Below are 21,460 nucleotides of genomic sequence, written 5' to 3'. Positions count from 1 at the left end.
TGGGGGGCGAGCTGCGGGGATTGGGGCGACTCTGCCCGCTTGGCGGGGCTCGGGGCGGTCTGTCGGCGCACGGAAGGAGTCGAGTAACCCAGCAAGGGAGGGCAGGGGCCAAGCCGGCTGCAGCGATGGGTGTTTCTGGTGCAAGACCGAGTCTGGAAGCGGTTACAACACTGAGGTGCAGAATCGTGGTGGGGACGGTTTTGTGCCTTAAAATAACCAGAAATAGAGAAGTTGGGCAAGGGGCATGTTGGGGAAGGGGTGTTAAAAGTGCCGGGCTAGAAGTGTTGTGTGGGAGAGTTGCTGTCTGTAACTAAAGGGTTGTCAGGCAGCCGAGACAGCCTGCGTGAGACCGATTTCCAAAACGTCTCCTAACACAGCAAAATTATTTTCTCACCAAAGACTTTAAATACTACTTTCAATGAAGGAGTCTCCTTCCTAATGAGAGACCTGACAGGGCAAGACATGCACATTCACTTGTGCCCAAGACGTGAATACACCATTACTTACAACAGTCTGTTCCTTTTGCATTAATAATCCCACTTTGCAACAATTCCTCCTCTCACAAAAAAGTCTCAAACTTACTCTGAAAAGATGCATTTGGAATGCAGTTTCTTCATGTTTATGTCTTGAATGAAACCTTTATAATGTTGAAAAAAGTATCGCAAGAGTAAGACAGTTCATGGGTGGTGTTAGGAAGCGATGGCTGAAGTTCCTGAATCTGAGTCTGTTGTAATACTCCCCAAATTCTACCGTGGGCTCATCTCGTGGGGAAGGAGGAGGGATGCCTTTACCATACAGGAAAATAGGGCTATGCAATATAAAACTTTGCTGAAGAAGCAACTCAGGAAATCATTGGACACTAGGAGATATTTAGAGTGTGTACCAAGGTGAGGAGTGAGGGCAGCTAAAAGTAAAAAGGAATAATGAAGGCAGCTGAGGTGGCCTAGAAAGGATCTAATTTAATTAACCTTCCTAATGAGGTGCATGTACATCATGTATTATCTGGGACCCTGTCTACACTGGACTCCAATTTAAGAAGTTATGCTTGTAATTATGTCCCAGCTAAGAAGGTATGTGTAACAGTTGAGTGAGCTAGTATGGACAGAGCCAAAGCATGTTAGGTGTTTCTTAAAATGTATTCTTGTCTAGAATTATAAACATTGTTCTAATAAGCTCTAGCACCAGCCAATCAGTGTTAGAAACTGCATTTTGAAAAATGATACTTAAGCTCTGTTTGATGCCCAGCACTGCAAAGACCTTAAAATGAGGCAAAATTCCTATGAGGTTATATCCCCTGCTGGTATCGGGTATATAGTTCTCAACTACCAGTACCACTACTTAAGGACGTACCAATGAAGCTCTTGATTTTAACCAAAACATAATTCCTTTTTTCTTAATGACTGGAACAGGAGCTTGTGCAGAAATAAACACTTCCCAAAAGTATGATCATGCATGCACAGTAAGTAGAAAGGGTAACAGATAATCCCCCATCTCTTCCCAATGGTCTCTAGTGTATTTGAAATCCATCTGTGCTTTTCCCCACCTACACAGTGGCTATATTTTCCTTATCTCTCTGTTAAGGTTGTAACAGAAAGATGAGAGGAGACAAATGACATCAAGGTTGTTATAATATACATTTGTGTAGGGATAAAGTCCCATTAAAAATCAGTTCACATCAGCAGATTCAAAATGAGTGTCAGATTGCTCATAGTGCTGTCAGAGTGCTGAATAAAAGTCCAGTGTACTATTGCTATTATTAATGCGGTTTGTTTTCTAGCTCAAAATGGTCCAAGTCCTGACTGGGAGAAGAAAGTAACTGAATACTTTACAGAGAAGCTAAAAGAAAATAATGCAACTAACTGGGTAAAATTAATTGAATTATTTGGAGTTTTTTTCCATCCTTCCAACTCCTGCCTTCTTGTTCCTCTATTATAGTGACTTACTGTTTTTTGGCAAGTGTGTCCTTTAGAAATGCATTCGTGGAACTTGCTCATACTTATCTGAAAGGGACACTGTTGAGATTCTAGGCCAAAAAATTGGTTTATATTAAAGTTATTTAAATGTGAAAAACTGGTACACAAAGCAAAATATGTAAGGGTCTGATCCCAAGTGTGTTGAAGTCAATGGAAGTGATTTCAGTGCACTTTGAATCAGGACCTAAACTGCTGAATGCCACCTAAATGTGCTCCATTAGGTGGCAGTAGCTGACAAATGCTATCCTCTGTTGTATTTGTAGAGGTATTAAAATCTGCCCTGACTACTTGTAAATTGGAGATACATTTTTGTACTCCAAATGTTTGTGGTTTCCTGCAACATAGCATCTGATCATGATCTGTTACTGCAATACTTGACACTTGAACTGATTGGAGAACCAGCTGTTATGACCACTGCCTTTCAGTTTGGTTAGGTAAAAAAATAATTCACACCTCCCACTAACTGCACCCTCTTGTGCCATCCAAATTCCTACGCTGTATTTGGAAATCTGATTACTACATTCTCCTCATCTGCAAATGTAAGGTGCAATACAACTTGATTCCTCAGAGTATGGTTCTACTCTGAAAGGTGACTAAAATCGATATACTTCTATATTTATTGGCCCTCAGGAACTTTCAGGTCAAATCTGCCCACTTGAATGATAGAAAAGATACTTTTCCCAGCCTGGAATCTGAAAATAGTTACTTTACTGTCTTATGCATCAAAAGATTTTGCAATTTGAAGTTAGTGAACAATTTTCTTGATAATACACAAGAAGGAATAGAATTCTTTCTCTCTCTTTCTCTATGTTGGTCCAGTAGAGTGAATATAGTAAAAGGATTAAAAGTAGTAAAACCTTATTTGATTATTTTAAAGCAAGCAGGTCTGATTCAAAATAAACACCAGGCTTGATGTTTAGTACCATGTTTTACATGGTAACTTTTCTGATTATAACCATATTTTAATATGGTTACTTTTCCCCAATCTGGCAATCCATCCAAGACCTGATTTTTTTCAAAATCAAATAGACTTCCCGTATAGCTTGTGCTGCTGTCATTCAAGTCATGTGGAATTTGGTTTGCCTGGACAACCCATGTTCTTCTCTTTCCCATTGTCATGTCCTCCCATATGGAAAAGCCTCCCTTACCTTAAAGGAACCCTGTGTTTTGGCTGCCTTTTCTTGGCCATTTGGAATTGTGGATGTTTTGATAATCAGAAGTGTTGTATGCAGTATCTTACTTGTTTTTGCAGTGACATGGCTGTATTCCCTTCATGTTTCCCATTACTCAGAGTTGTGCTTTTTCCCCTATGAAAATGAATAAAAATATTTTTTGTAAAAAACCTTCTGCATGATAGGTGCATCCCGCAGTATGTGAAACTTTATACTTGTGTTGCTTAAAAAAAAAAAAAAGGCAGCCAGACCTGGTGAGATTGGAAAAACGTCACTGCCTCATGGCATGGGGTGGCCCTGGAGTGTTTCTACTTCAGCTTACCTCTTTTCAGGGCTCCTCAGTAATTTTACTAAGGCTTTCTTGCAGCCAATAACTCTTACCAGGCTAGCTTCTTATCATAAACAAGTCCAAAATCAAGTCCTCAAAGTCCAAAAGTTAAGTCAGTATATTGAAAGTTCATATATTAAAGTTTATGTATTCATCCATTCCCATACTTCATCAATCCACTCCCAGGTCTTTCTACCTGAAGTCTTCCCTGCTTTGGCAGGCCACTCCCAGCCCTACCTAGCTGGAGTCTTTTCTCCCTTGGTGTCTCAGGGTCTCCTGCAGAATTCTTCTGCTCTCTGCATCCCTCAGCCTCTGCTCTCCTCCTGGTCTCTTGCTACTGAGGCTGCTTCCTTGTCTATCCCACAGCCTGGTTGGGTCACATGAGCTTCATTTTCCCAACCTAGGGAGGAGAGTTAGCTGTGTCACAGGTAGGGGAGAGACCCATCTCCTTCTAAAGGGCCAGCCTCCCTGTGACAGTGACTTTTTACTATTTTAATTTTCTTGTTAAATAAAATTCATAAAGTCTGATGCTTTAGAGGAGCTTCTACAAAGGATAGGTGATTGAAGATAGTGCAGGGATGGAATTATGTTATTCCTGAGGGCATTCTGTGCCAAAAAATTAAAAATACTGCACACCATATTTTAAAATTCTGCAAAATTTTGGAAATTTTATTTGTCAAATAAATGTGGCGGCTCCAGCATGGCATTGGGGAGCACAGGCCACTGGCTGCACAGGGGTGGGAGATCACTGCAGCTTCCTCCTGCCCCCCCCCTCTCCTCCCGGGACACGGACTCAGCGGTGAGGCTGCACCCAACCCTGCCACAGCACAAGGACCAGGCCTGCCCCAGAAACACCCCAGGGCCCTGCCCCTCCCTGCCAGGTGCACCAGGTCTGAGAAGGCAGGATCCAAGTGTGGAGGGATCCAGGTGTGGAGGGGATATGGATGCACAGAGGCTTGTTGGGGGGTTCTGGGTACAATGGTAATGGGACTGCATGTGGGTCCAGGTGAAGGTGGTTGTGGTTCAGTGGGGGTGGGGGTCTGCGTGTGGGTGGGGATAGAGCTTGGCAGGGGGGTCTGGGTGTGGGAGGTTCAGTTGGCGGTCTAGATGCTGGGGGAGTGGGGCTCATTGGGGGTGTTCTGAGTGCAGAGGGGTGAGGCTCAGTGGGAGGGACTGGGTATGACAGGGTCTGGATGCCCAGGGGTTGGGCGGATGGGGGAGCAGCTCCCTGTACAGTGATCCCTCCCCCTGCAGCAGAGGAGCGATAGGCGCAGGAAGCAGGGTGGGGAGAGTTTGCAGAGATTCCTGCAATTGGGGGAGAAATCTTGGGGTGGATCTGACCTGGCCCCGGATGTCTTGCAGGGGAAGGGGAAGTCCTGTCCTCTCCAGCCTAGCCACAACTAGCAGCTGAGCCCAGCGCAGGGTAGGAGCCACTAGCCGGGTCTTCCCAGTCTCGCCCTCTGCCCCACAGTGATTTACCTCTCTGTCTGCTTTCCTGAGCACCAAAACATACTGCTGGGGAGGGTCGCATCTCTGCTCTTGTGGCTTCCCTTTGCTTCCCCATCAGAAAGTCATTTTTCTGCAGGGAAGCAAAGAAATTTGCAAGGGACATAAATTCTGCTCATGCGCAGTGGCGCAGAATTCCCCCAGGAGTAATAGTGTCAAGAGTGTCAAAAAGGGACATCAGTTGAAAGTGAAATCTGGTTCAAGAAACACTATCAACTTGAATTTTTTTATTTTAATTCAACAATTTAAAAAAATGTTTTCTGATAAAATGCCCTTTAAACAGCATGTCTCTAAAATTCTGTAAAGTATTTCTACAGTGTTTTTCCTACGCCCCTGTTAAAGGTCCAAGAGCAGCACTACTAAAAATAGGCCCACCTCCAATCCTTCCTTCCTTCCTTCCTTGTTCAGCTTCACTTTCAACTTTGCTCTTTCCCAGGCTTTGATGTAACAGCAGCAGGGTATAAGTGTAACTGACCCTCACCAAATCTGTGAAACTAATTATACACAAAGCTGTCAAATGGCCAAAGTAAACAAACTGGAACAACCCTACAGAAATATGTTTTCTCTAATCTTTGAATTACAATAATCTCAACTGTTACCTGTAACAACAGTAGGTACAAAAATTTCAGATGGAAATGTGATTTACACAGTTGGGTTAGGACAGATGAGCAAAAAATTACGTCTCATAACTACCTGGTGAGCAGACCAGGGTGCTTAATCTTGCTCATAATAATGAAGTGATTGAGGTGAATAATAAGGGGCGCTGGATGATCTGATGATAACTAAAATAGGGGATGGTATCTCTACATTATCTGATTTCCTTCATGGTGCTTATGAGTATTTTATATATCATATTTAAAATAAGGTCTAATATTAATTTGGTGTGTGTTTGTACTTTTTAAAGGTACCATCATTGAATGATGTCCCCCTACATTACCTGAAGCCCAACAGTTTAGTGAAATTCCGCTGCATGGTTCAAGATATGTTTGATCCTGAATTTTACATGGGAGTCTACGAAACAATTGACCCAAATACTAAAACACGTGTAAGTAAAATACTGATGAACTGTTAGGGTAAATGTTTGGGGTGAACTAACTTTTCTTCATTCATGTCTTTACCCTTCACTGTTTACTGAACTGAACCTCTTGAGTATTCCAAGGCTGCACAACATTAGTTCAGTTTCAACAGACTCAAGTGGCAGTAGGGACATAACATTTTACTATATTTTTAGTTCTGATCTGCCACAAGTAGAGAAAATTGTGGAAATTATAACAAGTGTTTTGTGGGATCTGTGGGAATTGAAATGAATCCCTTCTCTGTTTAAATTCTGCAGACAGTAAAGTTTGCATAGTTATGTTATTGGAAGGACTTTAACCTAATGATTTAGTTTCTATTATCAATAGTAATTCAAGATTTTGAAAGGAACAGAATTATCATATTGCTTTTTTTGGCAGGTTTTGCATTTTGGTAAATTCAGAGATGTAGCAGAATGTGGGGTAAGTTGTGCAAATGCTGTACAATGTAAGAACTAGCACTTAATTTAGTATATTAAATTTGAGCTTTTCATTCTCTCTTCTCCTCCTCCTCCTCCTCCTCCTCCATACGATGACCTCTAAGAAAATATGCAATGAGCCTTAAAATTAATTAAAATAAATCAGTTGATTTCCTTTTCCTTGCCAACAAGGTATCATCTCTGCCACTTTCTGTTCTCTAAAAATAATACACTATGTGGACAAGACTTGTACCTACCTCTTTGTCCTTCCCTTCTCTGCTTCCATTTTTCTGTCTTTAAAATTGTGGAAACCAAGAATGTTATAAAGATTGCTTGTCTGGAAAATGCAGTTAATATGAAAAGTATTGTATAAGTGCAGTATTAATAATTTTTTCAACCCTTCAGCTCAATTCCTGGAAATATACAGCTCTTGGGATTCAAAGTGAATTCCAGGTTTTGGGAGCATTCCTTGTTGCTCATAGGTCTTGAGCCATCTCCATGCCACTTAAAATTAGTTTTGTGTACAGATGTTAGTTGTGGCCAAGAATTAAATTTTGGCCAGTAATCCTGTCAAGAAGTTAGAGCACTGGCAAAGCATGTTCCCTAAATGAATATACTCTTAGAACGTTGATAGTGAAGTCAGTTTAGTTTTTTTTTTTTAAATAGAACAACTTTATTAGTACTAGAATTGCAATCTCTGTTACAAAGCATTGAGAAAAATTGAGGCTTTCATTCTACTTTACAAAATGTATCTGAATTTGCAGCTATAAGCAGCTTCTTCAGACTTAAGTCACTCTTACTGTTGAGGCACACAAGTGTGGTAGAGATACTCCTGGGGGAATTCTGCGACACTGCGCATGAGCAGAATTTATGTCCCCTGCAGATTTCTTTGCTTCCCTGCAGAAAAATGACTTTCTGACTGGGAAGCAAAGGGAAGCCACAAGAGCAGTCATGCAGCCCTCCCCAGCAGTATGTTTCAGGTGCTCAGGGAAGCAGACAGAGAGGTAAATCACTGTGGGGGAGGCAGAGGGGGAGACTGGGAAAACTCACCTTGTGGCTCCTTCCCTGCGCCGGGCTCAGCTGCTAGTTGCGGCTAGGCTGGGGAGGACAAGACGACTTCTTCCCCTGCACGATATCCGGGGCCGGGTCAGACCCTCCACCAGTTGCAGGAATCTCTGCAATCTCCCCCCGCCCTGCTTCCTGCACCCATTGCTCCACCACTGCAGGGGGAAGGATCTCTCTACAGGGAGCTGCTCCCCCATTCGCCCAACCCCTGTGCTTCCAGACCCCGTCATACCCAGTCCCTCTCACTGAGCCTCACTCCCCCAGCATCTAGACCTCCCACTGAGCCTTCCAACCCCCCCCACCCCGCTGAGCTCTATCCCCACCCACACGCAAACCCCCACCCCCGCTGAGCTCCAACCACCTTCACCTGGACACCCCTGCAGAGTCCTATTACCATTGCACCCAGAACCTCCCAACAAGCCTTTGTGCACCCAGATCCCCTGTGCACCTGGATCTCCCACTGAGCCGCCTCCATGCAGATTGCCCCACACAATTCTCTCAACCCACACCTGAATCCCTCCACACTTGGATCCTGCCGTGCTGAGCCTGCCTGGTGCACCTGGCATGGAGGGACAGGACCCTGGCGTGTTTCTGGGGCAGGCCCCGTCCTTGTGCTGTGTCAGGGTTGGGTGCAGCCTCACTGCTGAGTCCGGGGGGGGGGGGGAAAGCTTCAGTGAACTCCCACCTCTGTGCTCCCCAATGCCATGCTGGAGCCTCCACATTTATTTGACAAAATTTGGAGAATTTTGAAGAATTTTTAATTTTTTGGCGCAGAATGCCCTCAGGAGTATAGAGAGTAACCAACTAATAATCACTCCTTCTTGCCATACGTTCTTGAATAAGAATGATTTTTAAAAATGTGAGTTTTTCGACATTGTTCATGCAATTGCATTGAGATTGCATTTGAGACCAAAGAATTAAACCATTAAATTGTTGACCCACAGTAAGGGAATCCTTTAAAGAATGATTATTACTTCTGCCCACAGGGGTTAAAGTGGCTGAAAGCACCAAAAAATTTCCATTCATTTATTGAAAGAATGGAATAAATCATATCCCACTAAACTCCATGCAAAAATTGTAGAAGAATACCATTTTCTTATGGCACCAAAAATATGGTCTGGAAGATTAAACAAAATGTGGAAAACTTGTATGGAGTGCAGTTTAAAATTACCACTGGATTGTGTTTAGGTTTTCATAGTCTTAATTTTTGTGGTTTAGATAGTAAATTGTTTCATTAGGAAGCTACTTCTTGTAACTCATTATGGCTAAGTACATAATTCTACTGACAAAGTAAGGTAATGACTTAAAAACAAATATGTTCAATGTTAAAAACCTGAACCGCATGATTTATTATTGATATCCTAGCCTCAGCAGGAAATTGATTTAAACTCATCACAAATGGTCACTTCGGAGAGACAGACCTTCTACTGTGTGCCAGTGCCTGGAGAGTCAGCGTGGGTGAAAGAAATATCCTTTGTTCAAGCTTGAAATATGTTAATTATGAAAAATGTATTTAAAGTACCTTGTACTTTGAGGGGATGAGAGGGTAATTCCTTAACTTAGATATGCCTCATCAAAGGACAGCACCATAGTACAATTTGCACACCTATTGTAATAGTGTCTTATCCAACAAGATAGCCAGGCTAATAATATTTGAATAATGCTACTTGTGCTGGTTGACTTTTTTCAAATTAGTATGATGATGTCCTTAATGCTTAATCTTACGCATATATTAGTGCGAGTCAGGCTCGAGTTAGCCCTTCAACATCCTACACTCCAAGTCGCCACAAGAGGAGTTATGAGGAAGATGAAGATATGGAGCTGCATCCATCTAAACAGAAAGAGCAGCATATGGGTAACATTTGATATATTGATGATTGGTCATTTCATTACCATTATGAACTATTTATGTATCCGGGTGAGTCAATAGTGTTATCCCAGTCTTGATCACTATGCTGGTTGAACTGTGAATGGAAACAAATGGGAAAACCAGCAGTTTAACTTTTAAATTAGCCCAGGATAAATGTTGCATGTATAACATACGATTTGTTTTCTACTGCTTTACAAAATGCTAGTATTTTTTGGTTGCTGCAGTAGTGCTGTAGCTGCTGTGTGAATGGCTCCAGGCACTGAATTTAATTTCCAGCTCTGTCACAAACTTCCTGTGTGACCTTCAGAAAGTCACCTCATCTCAGTGTCTCTATTCCCTATCCATAGAAAGGGGATAAAACAGACAATGGAATTGTCAGTTTAAATTGTAAACTCTTTGGGGGTAGGGATTGTCTCTTATTACATGTAGCACTCAGCAAAATGGGGCCTAAATATCAGTTGGGTCTGCTTTACTACGAACAATAATTTAGGTCTCAAGAACTATCCCACCTTGCCTCTCTATCTCCAGTGACAGCCCCCCCCCCCCCCCCCCCCACAGCTTTTTAAAGGAATATAATTGACTTGCAGTACCTGGAACTGTCTTTTGCCCTCCGAGGTTGGAAGGGAAAACGAGGAATACCAAGCATTTGTAGTCCTCTGAAAAAAGACCTAAAATCCTTTGATTTTTCTGAAAGGATGGTATTTCCAAAACCGGCAAATGTTAGCATGAGGCAAATCAGGTGTGTGTGCACATCCTGCGCATTCACAAACTGATGAGAAAGTTGCCTGCCCTAGTTAATGTATTGTTTTGAGCAGGAGGGGGTTAGTTTAAAAATAAGTCCTTCATGGGCTTTATAAAAGTACTGCAGAAGCTGTTAATTAAAGCTTTGTTTGGTGTTATATTTCAGTCAGTTGAACTGTCAGATTTTAAGGTTTTAAATATTTTTCTAATAGTTTACAGTTTAAAATACACCTTTTTCTTGTATCTGTATTAGATTTCAAAGTAAATACTCATATTGTTTTACCTTCATATGTAGCCTAAAGCAGCAATTCTCAAACTTCATTGCACCATGACCCGCTTCTGACAACAAAAATTACTACATGACCTCAGGAGGGGGGGACCAAAGCCCAAGCCCCCCTGCCCTAGGCAGGGGGAGGGGAGGTACAAAGCTGCCCCAGGGCTTCTGCCTTGGGCAGGGGGCATGTAACCTTAGCCCTCTTGCCCAGGGCTGAAGCCCTTGGGCTTCGGCTTGGGCCCCGGGCGGTGGGACTCGGGCTTTGGCTTGGGCCCCAGCAAGTCTAACACCAGCCTTGGTGACGCCATTAAAATGGGATCGCGACCCACTTTGGGGTCCCAATCCACAGTTTGAGAACTCCTGGCCTAAAGTAAGCAGTTACAGAATGGCATTTTATCTTTGCATTAGAAAATCAAATCTAAAGAGATTCTTAAGAGATAAAGTGTATTATTTCTGTTTAACTTGTTTTTAAACACAAGATGCAGAGTTTCCACAGTTCTACACAAATGATAGGTTGACTTGCAGATGACAGTGTGATGCTTAAAGATAAATTGAGTCAAGACAAACCTCCTTGGCTATATTTAGGTCTCCAAGATCAACAGATTTTCATGCCTAAAATCCTACATATTCCTCATGGTGTTAATTTTTGGTGATAGATATACAAATATTTTATTTCTGTGAGGGACAATAAAGTAATAGTTGGTAGAAACTACTGCTTTGTTGTTCTTCCAGGATCCCTTTTTAATTCAGCATGCTTCTGTATTGCTTTCTGAAGGAAGGAAAATTGTTTGGATTTGCTGTTATGCTTAAGTAAACTGTAGAAGGCTGTCATTCCTTTATGTTGCAGGGAATATAGGTGATATCCATGGATGTGGCGAGCCAAAGCGATTAGAAACTGAAGCTTCTGCAGGACATCAGCTAATCTCCCCAAACTGCTCCCCTCCACTTGATCTAAACTTTCCACTGCCGGGAGAGAAGGGTCCTGCATGTCTCGTAAAGGTAACCAGACTATGGAGATGATGACCAAAATATGATTGCCTCACTGAGGGGATAGATTAGGGGTGGGAGAGAGAATCCTGAACCCGGAGCAGTTACAGTAAAACCTATATTATCTTGAATGTGTCCTCAAATAACAGCTGTCCTGTTTTCCTCTTCACTGCCCATGGGGGATATTAGAATTGCTAACATCAGTGCTAGTAGGTGTTAAAGCATATATATTCATAGCTGTACTTGGCAAAAAGGGTTCTGTCAGTTCAAGACACCCAAGTGTAAGGATGATGTTGACTCATGGACTCTTGAGTAAGTTGAAGATGTGCTCTTCTAGCGGAAAAAGGTGTGATGAAGCAAGAGGGAAACAATGCAATGTTTGTTTTCACTTCATATTTGAAATAGTTTCCTGTTGATTAATACCTAATGCTGACTAGGAAACTGAAAGCAAGTAAAACTCATCTATTCTGTTTCTATATTTAATATCCCATTCTTCAGCAATCTTATTCTACATTTAGAATTTCATTCTTTAATGAACAAGTGTAGAATATGGTTGTTTACCACTTTGGCAGAAGAAGGCAGATAATGTAAATCTTACAAAAGTAGCAAGTAATTTTTCCAATCTCAGCTTCTTAAAAACTTATTTGGACAGCCTCCCAGTACAGAATCTCTTTAATCTACAGTTGTCTACTGAGATTTCTGCTCTTGTCTGATGAATGACAATCCATGCTGTCCTTGTTCTTGCAGTACATCATTCTGTTCTGTCTGCCTCCTTGTTTTATCATGCTGTCTCTGTGGCAGGTCTATGAGAGATGGGATAATTTCAAAGTCAACGATACTCTTGAGGTGTATGGCATTTTGTCTGTGGATCCTGTGCTCAGCTTAGTGAACAATGAAGAGAGGTAAGGCTTAGGCTGTGATTCTGATCTGCAGGGATTTATGAAGTTAAAAAGCAAAATGTGTTTGAATGGTTGTGCCCTAAAAATTAAGAAAGTGTCTAACCATTTGTCTGAGCATTATTCTAAAAATGCTTTTTGCCTAAATCAAAGGTAATGCTTGTAAAAGGTACTGGATTGACAGCCCTGGCAATTGAAGTCCTTTGTCCACAGAACAGGTACCGCATGAGCAATGGCTGTACATATTTCCCAGACTGCCCCAGTATCAAACAGAGGTATCAAGTGTTAGTGCTGGAACAAATTTATAAAGAGGACAGGACCAAGAGATTTGAAGAAACTTCAGAATGATGTGTGGGAGTTAATGACACATTACAATTAGCTTCTATAACAAAGGACAGCAAATGTACCTGGTTTTTTTTTTTTTTTTTTTTTTTTCAAGTGCTGGATAATTCTTGGAATTAGATGAGAGAAATTTACTTCAGGACCAGGTAAATTGGTTGGAAAAAATTAAAAATAGTTATAGACTACCTATAAAAGTATAGCAAAAGAGAGATGGTCCTGTAGACAGGCAGTGAAAATGATTGGTGGCATGGAAAGTCTTCCATATGAGAATATGAAATAATTAGGACTGTTTACTTTACAGAGGAAATAAATAGGGGCATGATAGATGTATACAAAATACTGAATGGTGTAAAGAAGTAGTATCAGATGTTCTTATTTACCTTCTCCGAATACAAGAACAAGGGAACCTCCAATTAAATTAAAACAGGTTCAAAACTGATAAAGGAAAATACTTTCTTTTAATGTAATGCACCATTAATCTGTACATATCACTGCCAGATTAGGTAGGTAGAGAGACCAAGAGGTTAGTAAAATCTAAAAAATTGATTAGACATCTAAAAATAGAAGGCATATAAAGCCTGGTATCATGGTGCAAGCCAACCACTAACTGATGAGATTTAGGAGGAAACTTCCCTAAAGGGCATGTTATTTTATGATTGTCCACTTGGGTTCCTAATGCCTTTCTCTGAATTATACTGTATTAGCCAATTTTGGAGATAAAATATCTTATTCCTGGGGGAATTCTGTGCCAAAAAAATTAAAATCCTGTGCACAATGTTATAAAATTCTGCAAAATTTTACATATACAACGCTACCTCGATATAACGCGGTAAAGCAGCGCTCCGGGGGGGTGGGGCTGCGCACTCCGGTGGATCAAAGCAAGTTCAATATAACGTGGTTTCACCTATAACGCGGTAAGATTTTTTGGCTCCCAAGGACAGCGTTATATCAAGGTAAAGGTGTATTATTTGTCAAAATAACACAATATAATTATGTCCCTTTCAACTATTTTGATAATTTATTTCAAAATACCTGTCAGCAAGTATGTCTGTAACAATACAGACAACACACAAGATTCAGGAAATATTTTTTGACAAATAGATTCCGTACTAAGCATATTAATACAGAAATTTGAGTAATAATTAATTTAAACTACAATACTGAAACAAATTTCTGCATCCCTCAGAAGCACCCCAAAAGCTTGGGGAAGTCTGGGGTAACGGAGGAGCTGAGGGAGAGGGAAGTAATTGCTGGGAAGGAGCCTGGGAGTGAACCTTGAGGGTTGTTGGGTGTGGATGGAAGAAGCATGGAACAGTTTTTTTGCGGGAGAGGGAAAGGTGGGGAGGGATTGTTAGGGATTTGGGGAGCCTCCCCCATGTCACCTTTGGATGATCCTTAGCCCCTCCCATTCATTCAAGCACATGTGCCCCCATGAGTCCCTTCACTCCCACTCCCTGTTCAGCCAGGCATATCTGCACATGTCCCCATGTGGCCTGTACCCCCACTCCCCTGTTACCATGTGGCCCTGCATCTCCCCTCCCCCTGTATCCCTGCATCCCCCATTCTCCATTCAGCCAGGCATAGCTGTCCCTATCCGCATTTGTCCTGCACCCCCACTCAGCCACCCCTTCTCCCTCCACTCCCATTCAACCCCTGGTTCAGTGTTGTCATGCCACGAGTTCCTGTGCCTCCGCCCCAGTCTGTCCCCCCATTAGTCCTTCTGAACCCCAGTCTGTGACACACACAGACACCAGCAGCCCCATGTACCCCGCTCTGTCCATTCCCCCCATATCCCATGCTTCCTCACCTGGCCACAAAGCAGGATGCTGTGAGGAAGGCATCCTCTTTCCCCCTCCCTCTCTGCGGCTGCTGCTCTGGCCTGTGAGCCAGCTGCCCTCTCTTCTGGTGCCACGTAAGCCCCTGGTGTAATTGCAGCTTCCCTTCGTCTCCCCATCAGAATCAATTATTTGGCTGGGAGGGGAGGGGGAATCTCTGGGGAACATTAATTCTGTGCTTGCGCAGTGCACAGAATTCCCCCAGGATTAGATATTGGAGTGCATGGATCACAGGCTTCATCCAATATGTCAGTACCTGTAGTATTGATGCAGGTGTTCGGAATCTTGATCCTTTGAAAATTTTCTTTTTGGTATGTTACAGCCTTGATATTTGAATCCTTGTGTAGAGCCAGACAAGCTTGTAAAGGTAACCCAGCAAAGCCAGCTGTTTTTGCTTATAATCTGCCCAACAGTAGTCTAAGGCCAGAGTGGTGGCTCAATATGCCTAATCAAATGTATTTGATTGTTGAGAGTCATATTACGTATAGAGAAAATGATGGAATAGAGCAAGGATTTTGAACTTTAAAGTTGTTGCATGAAGTAGAAAGAGAAAAGGATGGTTACAGTCCATTTAATGAAGAACAGATATTGCCCAAAAGGAGGAGGAGAGGCTTAGAAGATTAGTAGGACCCTACCGAATTCACGGCTCTGAAAAACATGTCGGGGACCATGAAATCAGACCACACCTGTGAAATCTAGCTATTGGAGTGGTTGGGGGAGAGTCAGGGCTGGGGCTGCCTCAGCCAGGGGTTCCTACTGTTCAGTGGGCTCCAGCTGCTAGTCTGCTGGACTGGGGGGGGACTTGACTTCCTCTTCCCCTACACAGCCGCTCTCGGGGGAAGGGAAGGGGGCACCAAGGAGAGATCAGACCCACCTCCAGGTACTTCCCCAGGCTGCAGGAAGGTCCGAGGCTGTGCTGCCTACAGAGTCCAGCTCTGAAGGCAGTGCAGAAGTCAGGGTGGCAATCCTGCAACCCCCCGCCCCCACTCACACCAGCTTTGTGACCCCCTACAACCCTCTTTTGTGTTGGGATCCCCACAGTTGCAAGACCGTCTGAAAATGTGAAACTGACCAATTTTAAAATCCTCTGGCCATGAAATTGATCAAAATAGACTGTGAATTTGGTAGGGTCCTAAAGATTAATAAGTTATAGAGCCTTTCACTTCAGTCTTTGGTGCAAATCCAATCCAAGTCAGTAGTGACTGAAGTTTGTTGCCATCTGATGTCTGTCTCTTTCTTCCAATGTCCACATCAAAATAAAATAAAAAACCTGGGGCTACTTTTGGAAGGCCTCCGAGACTGAGAATTGAATAGTCATGAGGTCTGACCTTTTTTCTCACCTCAAAGGGTGGTTTCTCCAAGTTAGGGTTGAGGCACACTAATGGGAATTTTTGACTGCATCTGCACTACATGTTCTGTGGCTATATAGAAAAGTTAAGTGTCCAAGACTTATAATCTGGCAACCTTCTGGAACTCTGTATCTACACAGGATAGACTTTACTTTACAAAGTTCCTTTATTTTCTCAAATGTTACAATGTCTACATTGAATACCTGCTGAACAGAAACCTGTTACCACAAAGAATACTTAACATCTCTCATTTAAATGGTGGAATGATTTAGGGATTTGCTTCCTTTACAAAACTAAAGCCTGTATACGCCAAGTATTTTCAGAAATATAGACTACAGCCTATATTGTATAAATCCAGTTTAGTAGTTTTACATTGTCAGTGTATAGGATTTTCATGTATTTTGTATTTATAGTCTTTTTATAAATACCTAAAATCTTTCAATTAAGCTTTTATAATTAAAATTGATAATAAATTATATTAGTTTAAATGTAGTCTTAAGTAAACTGAAGCCGGGAATGGATGCCGCTTGTGTTTATGTGTAACATTATTGGAATAGATTCCAGCTTCATTTTGACAACAGCAGGGGAATTTGCATAGAATGTCTTTAAGCTCAGTTTAATTGACATTTACTAGGGAGAACTCATCACCACTTGATCCTATGGAGTGCATGGACACAGTAGAAGAACAAAGAGTGCACAGTCCTCCTGCCTCATTAGTCCCCAGAATCCATGTGATTTTGGCACAGAAATTACAGCACATTAATCCATTATTGCCTGCCTGCCTTAATGAAGAGGAGAGTAAAAGCTGTAAGTATCTGAACTGCTGAATGGAACCTTACATTATCACAGATTAGTTCACTCTGGACTGCATTGTACTACTCCTTACTACAAACAAGTAATTGTTTGTTGGCAGGAAAATGCAGCAATGGTAGTCTATTTAAAGCAGACTCAGAAGGGATCGGGCAGCTGCATTACTTTATACTGAGTTGCCTCAGACATGGTGATAAGTGTTTGTTTTAGGAAGAGTTACTTCTGAAGTAGTCATGATTAGAGACTTCATTCTGTAAGTCTGAAAACCCAATCTACTGTTGTACAAATTGCAAGATTTATTCATTTTCAAATGAGGAATCACTTTATTTTTGAAATTTTTACTTTTATTAAAGCTTAGCTAAGCAGGTAAATCTGAAGTATGTAGACACAGGATTACCTTGTGGATATAAAATATATAATGAATGTCTCTACTATCAAGGAGCTTAAAGGGAGATAAGTTTAAAAAAAAATTATGCAACTAGTTGCCCATTTGATTGTTTTTAAACATTCACCACAAACTGTGGCACATGCTTCTGTTTGTCTCTTGTTGGTATTTTTCCTCTCCATCTATGTGTGTTTCTTGGACTCTGCTATCTGTGAACTTCCACAGCTCCTAAAATGACAGTCAAGTGGAGTCCTGTATAGATATTATGTTTGACTCACCTTAAACCTTTAGGAAGTTGTAGAAGGCAGTTGGTTTTGGAACCAAATGCATAATACAATTTTCAATTAAAAATCTGAAAGGGTTTCCAAGGAAATGTTGAGCAGATAATACTATTCCCAAGTCAGCAGTTTTTCAACAAATGGATGAGTGGGTTTTTAATTCCTACTCATATTGCTGTTTTAATTTTAAAACATCCTACTTTTGTTATGCAGCTGTTATGTTGCATCCATCTGAGATGGAGGGCAGCTTCTTAAATATCATTAATAATAAAACTCTTGCTTATTTCCCAATAATATTTGAGAGTAAACTGGCATTTCTAACCAGAGCTAATTTTTTTTAGGCCTTGTTTTATGAACTCTATTTTCTTCTATACAGACCACTTTTCTATTTTATCATTAAAAATCTTGACATTCCATGAAATTAATATGCAAAATAAGTTACTTAAATATTTATATAAAGGTGGCGTTCAACATTCATTGAACATTGAATGTTATATCAGAAAAACAGTTCGGGGGTTAGAGCAAAGAAGCAGTGGGGAGCTAAATTGGATCATCCTTTGACTTACCACATTTCAGTTTTTGTTTGACAGAATATAGCTCCTGTTCTTATTTTCATTATCTTCTTCCCCAGGAGTCTGTGGCAGGGATTGGAGGAGGGTTTTCTTTATGATCATATTGAAATAATTGCACTGAACTTGTGAACTGGGCTGGAAAAAACAATGCATAATTCTGAAAGACACACTTACCAAAATGAGTACATGAATGTAGCAGCAGCATAGATCTATGAATCAGTTTTCTGAGTGAGTAACTGCTGATTCAGACAGTATGATCTGCTCAGCATCATCTTGGAAACCCTTTCAGATTTTTAATTGAAAGGTGTATTGTACATTTGGCTTCAAAACCTGCAGCCTTCCACAGCTTTCCGAGTGTTTTAAGATGTGTCATGTATGTCTATATAGAACTCCACTTGATAGTAATTTTAAGAGCTGTGGAAACTCACCAATGGCAGAGCCCAAGGAATAAACAGAATACATACAGATTGGAGCCCAAAAAACAAACAGAACACACACACAGTAGAGCCTATAGATCTATGAATCTATGCTGCTGCTACATTCACTTACTAATTTTGGTAAGTGTCTTGAGATTTGTCTATTGTTTTTTCCAGCCCAGTTCACATGTGGGAAAGCTGCGGAAATAACTTGCCGTCTGCCAAAAGTGGCAAGCGTTATTTTGTTTTATGAGTCACTCTAATGGAATTAAAAAAAAAAAAAAGTCTTGGATGCTAATAAACTCCTGGTTTAAAACCAAAAAATGAGAGTTGGGGAGTCAACTGGTCCAGGAGCCTCGCAGCCTTGAGGGTTCTCAGGGTCTAGGCTCTGTGGCAGGGAGCCTGGCAGCCCAGGCTTGAGCAGGCTTCTCAGGGTCTAGGCTCCTAGCTCTGCAGCAGAGAACCTGGAAGCCCTAAGAGCACCCAGCTGGGTCTGGGGAACCAGCTGCCCGGAGTTAGAGAGCCCAGGAACCAGCTGGCCTGGGATTCTGGAAGCCCTGGAGTCCCCTATCCTGGGTCACTCAGCATGGCAAGGCAGGCAGCATAACTGCCTTGGAGCCGTAGACCCTGGAAGTCCTGGGTTTCTGACTCTAAGGAAATCAGCATATTGGGGGAAATCAGCACATTCCCCAGCCCTGGAAGTTTAGCTGCTGGTGGCTAAAATTGACATGATTCCTGTCAGTTTTACCTATGAAATTTACCAGACTGGTCAGTTTTATGGCTGCTGCCAGATCCCGAGGAGCATATTTGGTGTCACAAACTCCAAATGTTCATGTGGTGCCAAAACGAACACTTTATAGAATTTGTGTCCTGGGTAGATTTCAAAACAGCTGTTTTTATTTTTTTGGAATGAAACCAAATATTGAAATTTCCCCACAATATGGAAAGTCTGAGTTGTGACCAGCTCTGCTTATGGCCAACCCTGGTACGCCTGTGACTTGCTTTCTTGGCTGGTAGACTTTGGAGATCTGTTGCAAAGCTGCTTAATTTGGTCTTTTGGGAGAGTCTTTACAACTTCGTCTCCCCTTAAATCCTGATCCGTAAAGCACTGCCATCTTCAGTCCTGAGAGAGGCTGTGTACGCCAAATGTTTGGCTGGAGTGAAGGCGTACGGAAGGGAAATGGGAATGAACCGCATCCTTGGAATAGTGAAGTGAAAGGAGAATTTTGTGTTCCCAGTTCTTGCTGAGGGGCTATACTTGGATACACTGGTGCTTGCTGCAAAAATTCTAAGAAGCAGAAATATTAAAATTTTTCCTTTTGGTAACACTTTAAAACATAGCTTTGGCCTCTGCATTGAGGGGATTGTGGATTGGTAAATGATTACTTGTCTCCCTTTGTTTTTGAGTATTCTCTAATGTTTAAAATCACCTTTGATTCCTTATTTGTTGAAAATAGCTTGTTCCATATTGGTAAGTATAGTAAACCCAGGAGTGCAAATGCTGCCAGAGGAGATTAGACAGCATTCAAGCTGAACTCTGTTTGTATCAGTGTGAGATACACCTTGATAAAATAATAATAACTTTCTCTGAATGTGAGAATGTATATGCTCCTGTAATTCCCAAGGAGATAATATACCACTTCCTCTCAACTCACTTTTTTCATAACTGTTATGAGCTTTAGGTACCTTTTAAATACTTCAAATGGAAAATAACAGTCAAAAAACATTTTGATTGTGATGCAGGAGTACACGATAATAATTCAGAATTAGTCTATTGTAATTGGGCACATGTAACAGAGGCTGACAATGTCAGGTGGAACTTCTATATACGTTACCTCTCAGTTTGTATAATATACCTTAGGATCTTCTAAATAAAATGTTCAAAATAAAATCAAGTAATGGCATTCAGATATTAAAGTGGGTGTGAGGGGGAGGATAGGCGTGCCACAGAAATCTGTATAATAAGTGAGGCAATAGTTTAGCTCTTCATAGCTCTGATGTGACTGTTTCTGTGGCAAGCAAGGATAACCGAGATCATTAATGTCTCATTTATTGTTATCCAAATGACAAAAGACTTGGGCCAAGACTTTCAAAAAACAGGAGTCTAAAAGTCAGTGAGTTGCTGTTTACTTGGTTCTACAGATAGTCGGCCCACTTGTTTAGGAACCTGATTTCAGCTTTTGAAAATCTTGGCCCAAACTTGTAAATTGTGCATATAGCTGATTTCTGTAACTATACTATTGCCTTCCTGCTTCCCCCTCCCGTATGTTTGTTTATTACATCCCCCTTATTCAGGTTAATTTAGATTGTTAGCTATTTGGGGCAGGAGCTGTCTTAGCACTGCATATCACCTAGCACACTGAGCTCTGCTCTGATGGAGGCCTCAGGGCACCACTCTAAGACGAAACAATTAAGTTGCATAAAGTTATGGTCACCAGAGTTCAGGAATGGTGTGACAAAAAGCAAGATACAAAAAAGCACAACCATGGAGCGTAAAACAACATAGTGAAAAAGACTGAGTTGAATTTACGTAGTCTAGGAAAGAAGACCCATTTGGGTAAGATCACTCTTAATTAGATACACTAAGTCTAAATAGAGGGCATTATTCCATCTCAAATCTGCAGAGCAAGGAACAGTGTCCTGAATCTAAAAAAGGTAGGAAAAGTCTAGGTAAATGAGGAAACTTCACTCGCAGAGTAGAGTGCTGTTCTTTTCCACTCACCATTCCCAATGTGTGATATTGCAACGTAAAGTAAGCCTCATTTGGAGAGGAGGGGGAACAGATGCAGGGTATTTCTGACACTTGTCTTCTGCTTTCTTGTCAGTTGTTTCTAGTTTTATGATGGAACTTTCGCCACTTAGAGCAGAGCTGCTTGGATTCCTCACTCATGCACTCTTAGGAGACAGCTTGGCTGCTGAGTACCTTATATTGCATCTCATCTCCACAGTGTAAGTACGTAGATGCCTGCTGAGAACACTTAATGTATTTGTTTTAAAAAATATTATCTGCTTGGTTTTGCCAGTCTATCAGAGTCTATGAATAACTTTTCAGCAGAGATGGTATAAGTATTTATATTCCAGTAGTGCCCAGGGAGGCTCCAACTGAGGGGACCCCTTGTATTAGGCACAAATGCAGAGATGATTGTCCACAGTCCAAATAGATTTTTTT

General features: G+C 41.5%; 1 protein-coding gene across 1 annotated transcript in view; it reads left to right on the top strand.

Moving 5' to 3' along the window:
* MCMBP (minichromosome maintenance complex binding protein) overlaps positions 1 to 21,460 on the top strand; it is a 33,596-nt gene that overhangs the window by 284 nt on the left and 11,852 nt on the right. The window contains exons 2-10 of the mRNA XM_065407876.1: positions 1,778 to 1,863; positions 5,884 to 6,024; positions 6,434 to 6,475; positions 8,902 to 9,003; positions 9,262 to 9,391; positions 11,269 to 11,420; positions 12,210 to 12,310; positions 16,465 to 16,637; positions 21,117 to 21,240. Coding sequence (XP_065263948.1) covers positions 1,778 to 1,863; positions 5,884 to 6,024; positions 6,434 to 6,475; positions 8,902 to 9,003; positions 9,262 to 9,391; positions 11,269 to 11,420; positions 12,210 to 12,310; positions 16,465 to 16,637; positions 21,117 to 21,240 — 1,051 coding nt within the window. The remainder of the gene's footprint in view (positions 1 to 1,777; positions 1,864 to 5,883; positions 6,025 to 6,433; positions 6,476 to 8,901; positions 9,004 to 9,261; positions 9,392 to 11,268; positions 11,421 to 12,209; positions 12,311 to 16,464; positions 16,638 to 21,116; positions 21,241 to 21,460) is intronic.

The sequence above is a fragment of the Emys orbicularis genome, chromosome 7 (assembly GCF_028017835.1).
Source record: "Emys orbicularis isolate rEmyOrb1 chromosome 7, rEmyOrb1.hap1, whole genome shotgun sequence".
NCBI lineage: Eukaryota > Metazoa > Chordata > Testudines > Emydidae > Emys > Emys orbicularis.
Note: the sequence above shows the minus strand (reverse complement) of the source record. Positions and strands in the feature narration are given on the sequence as shown.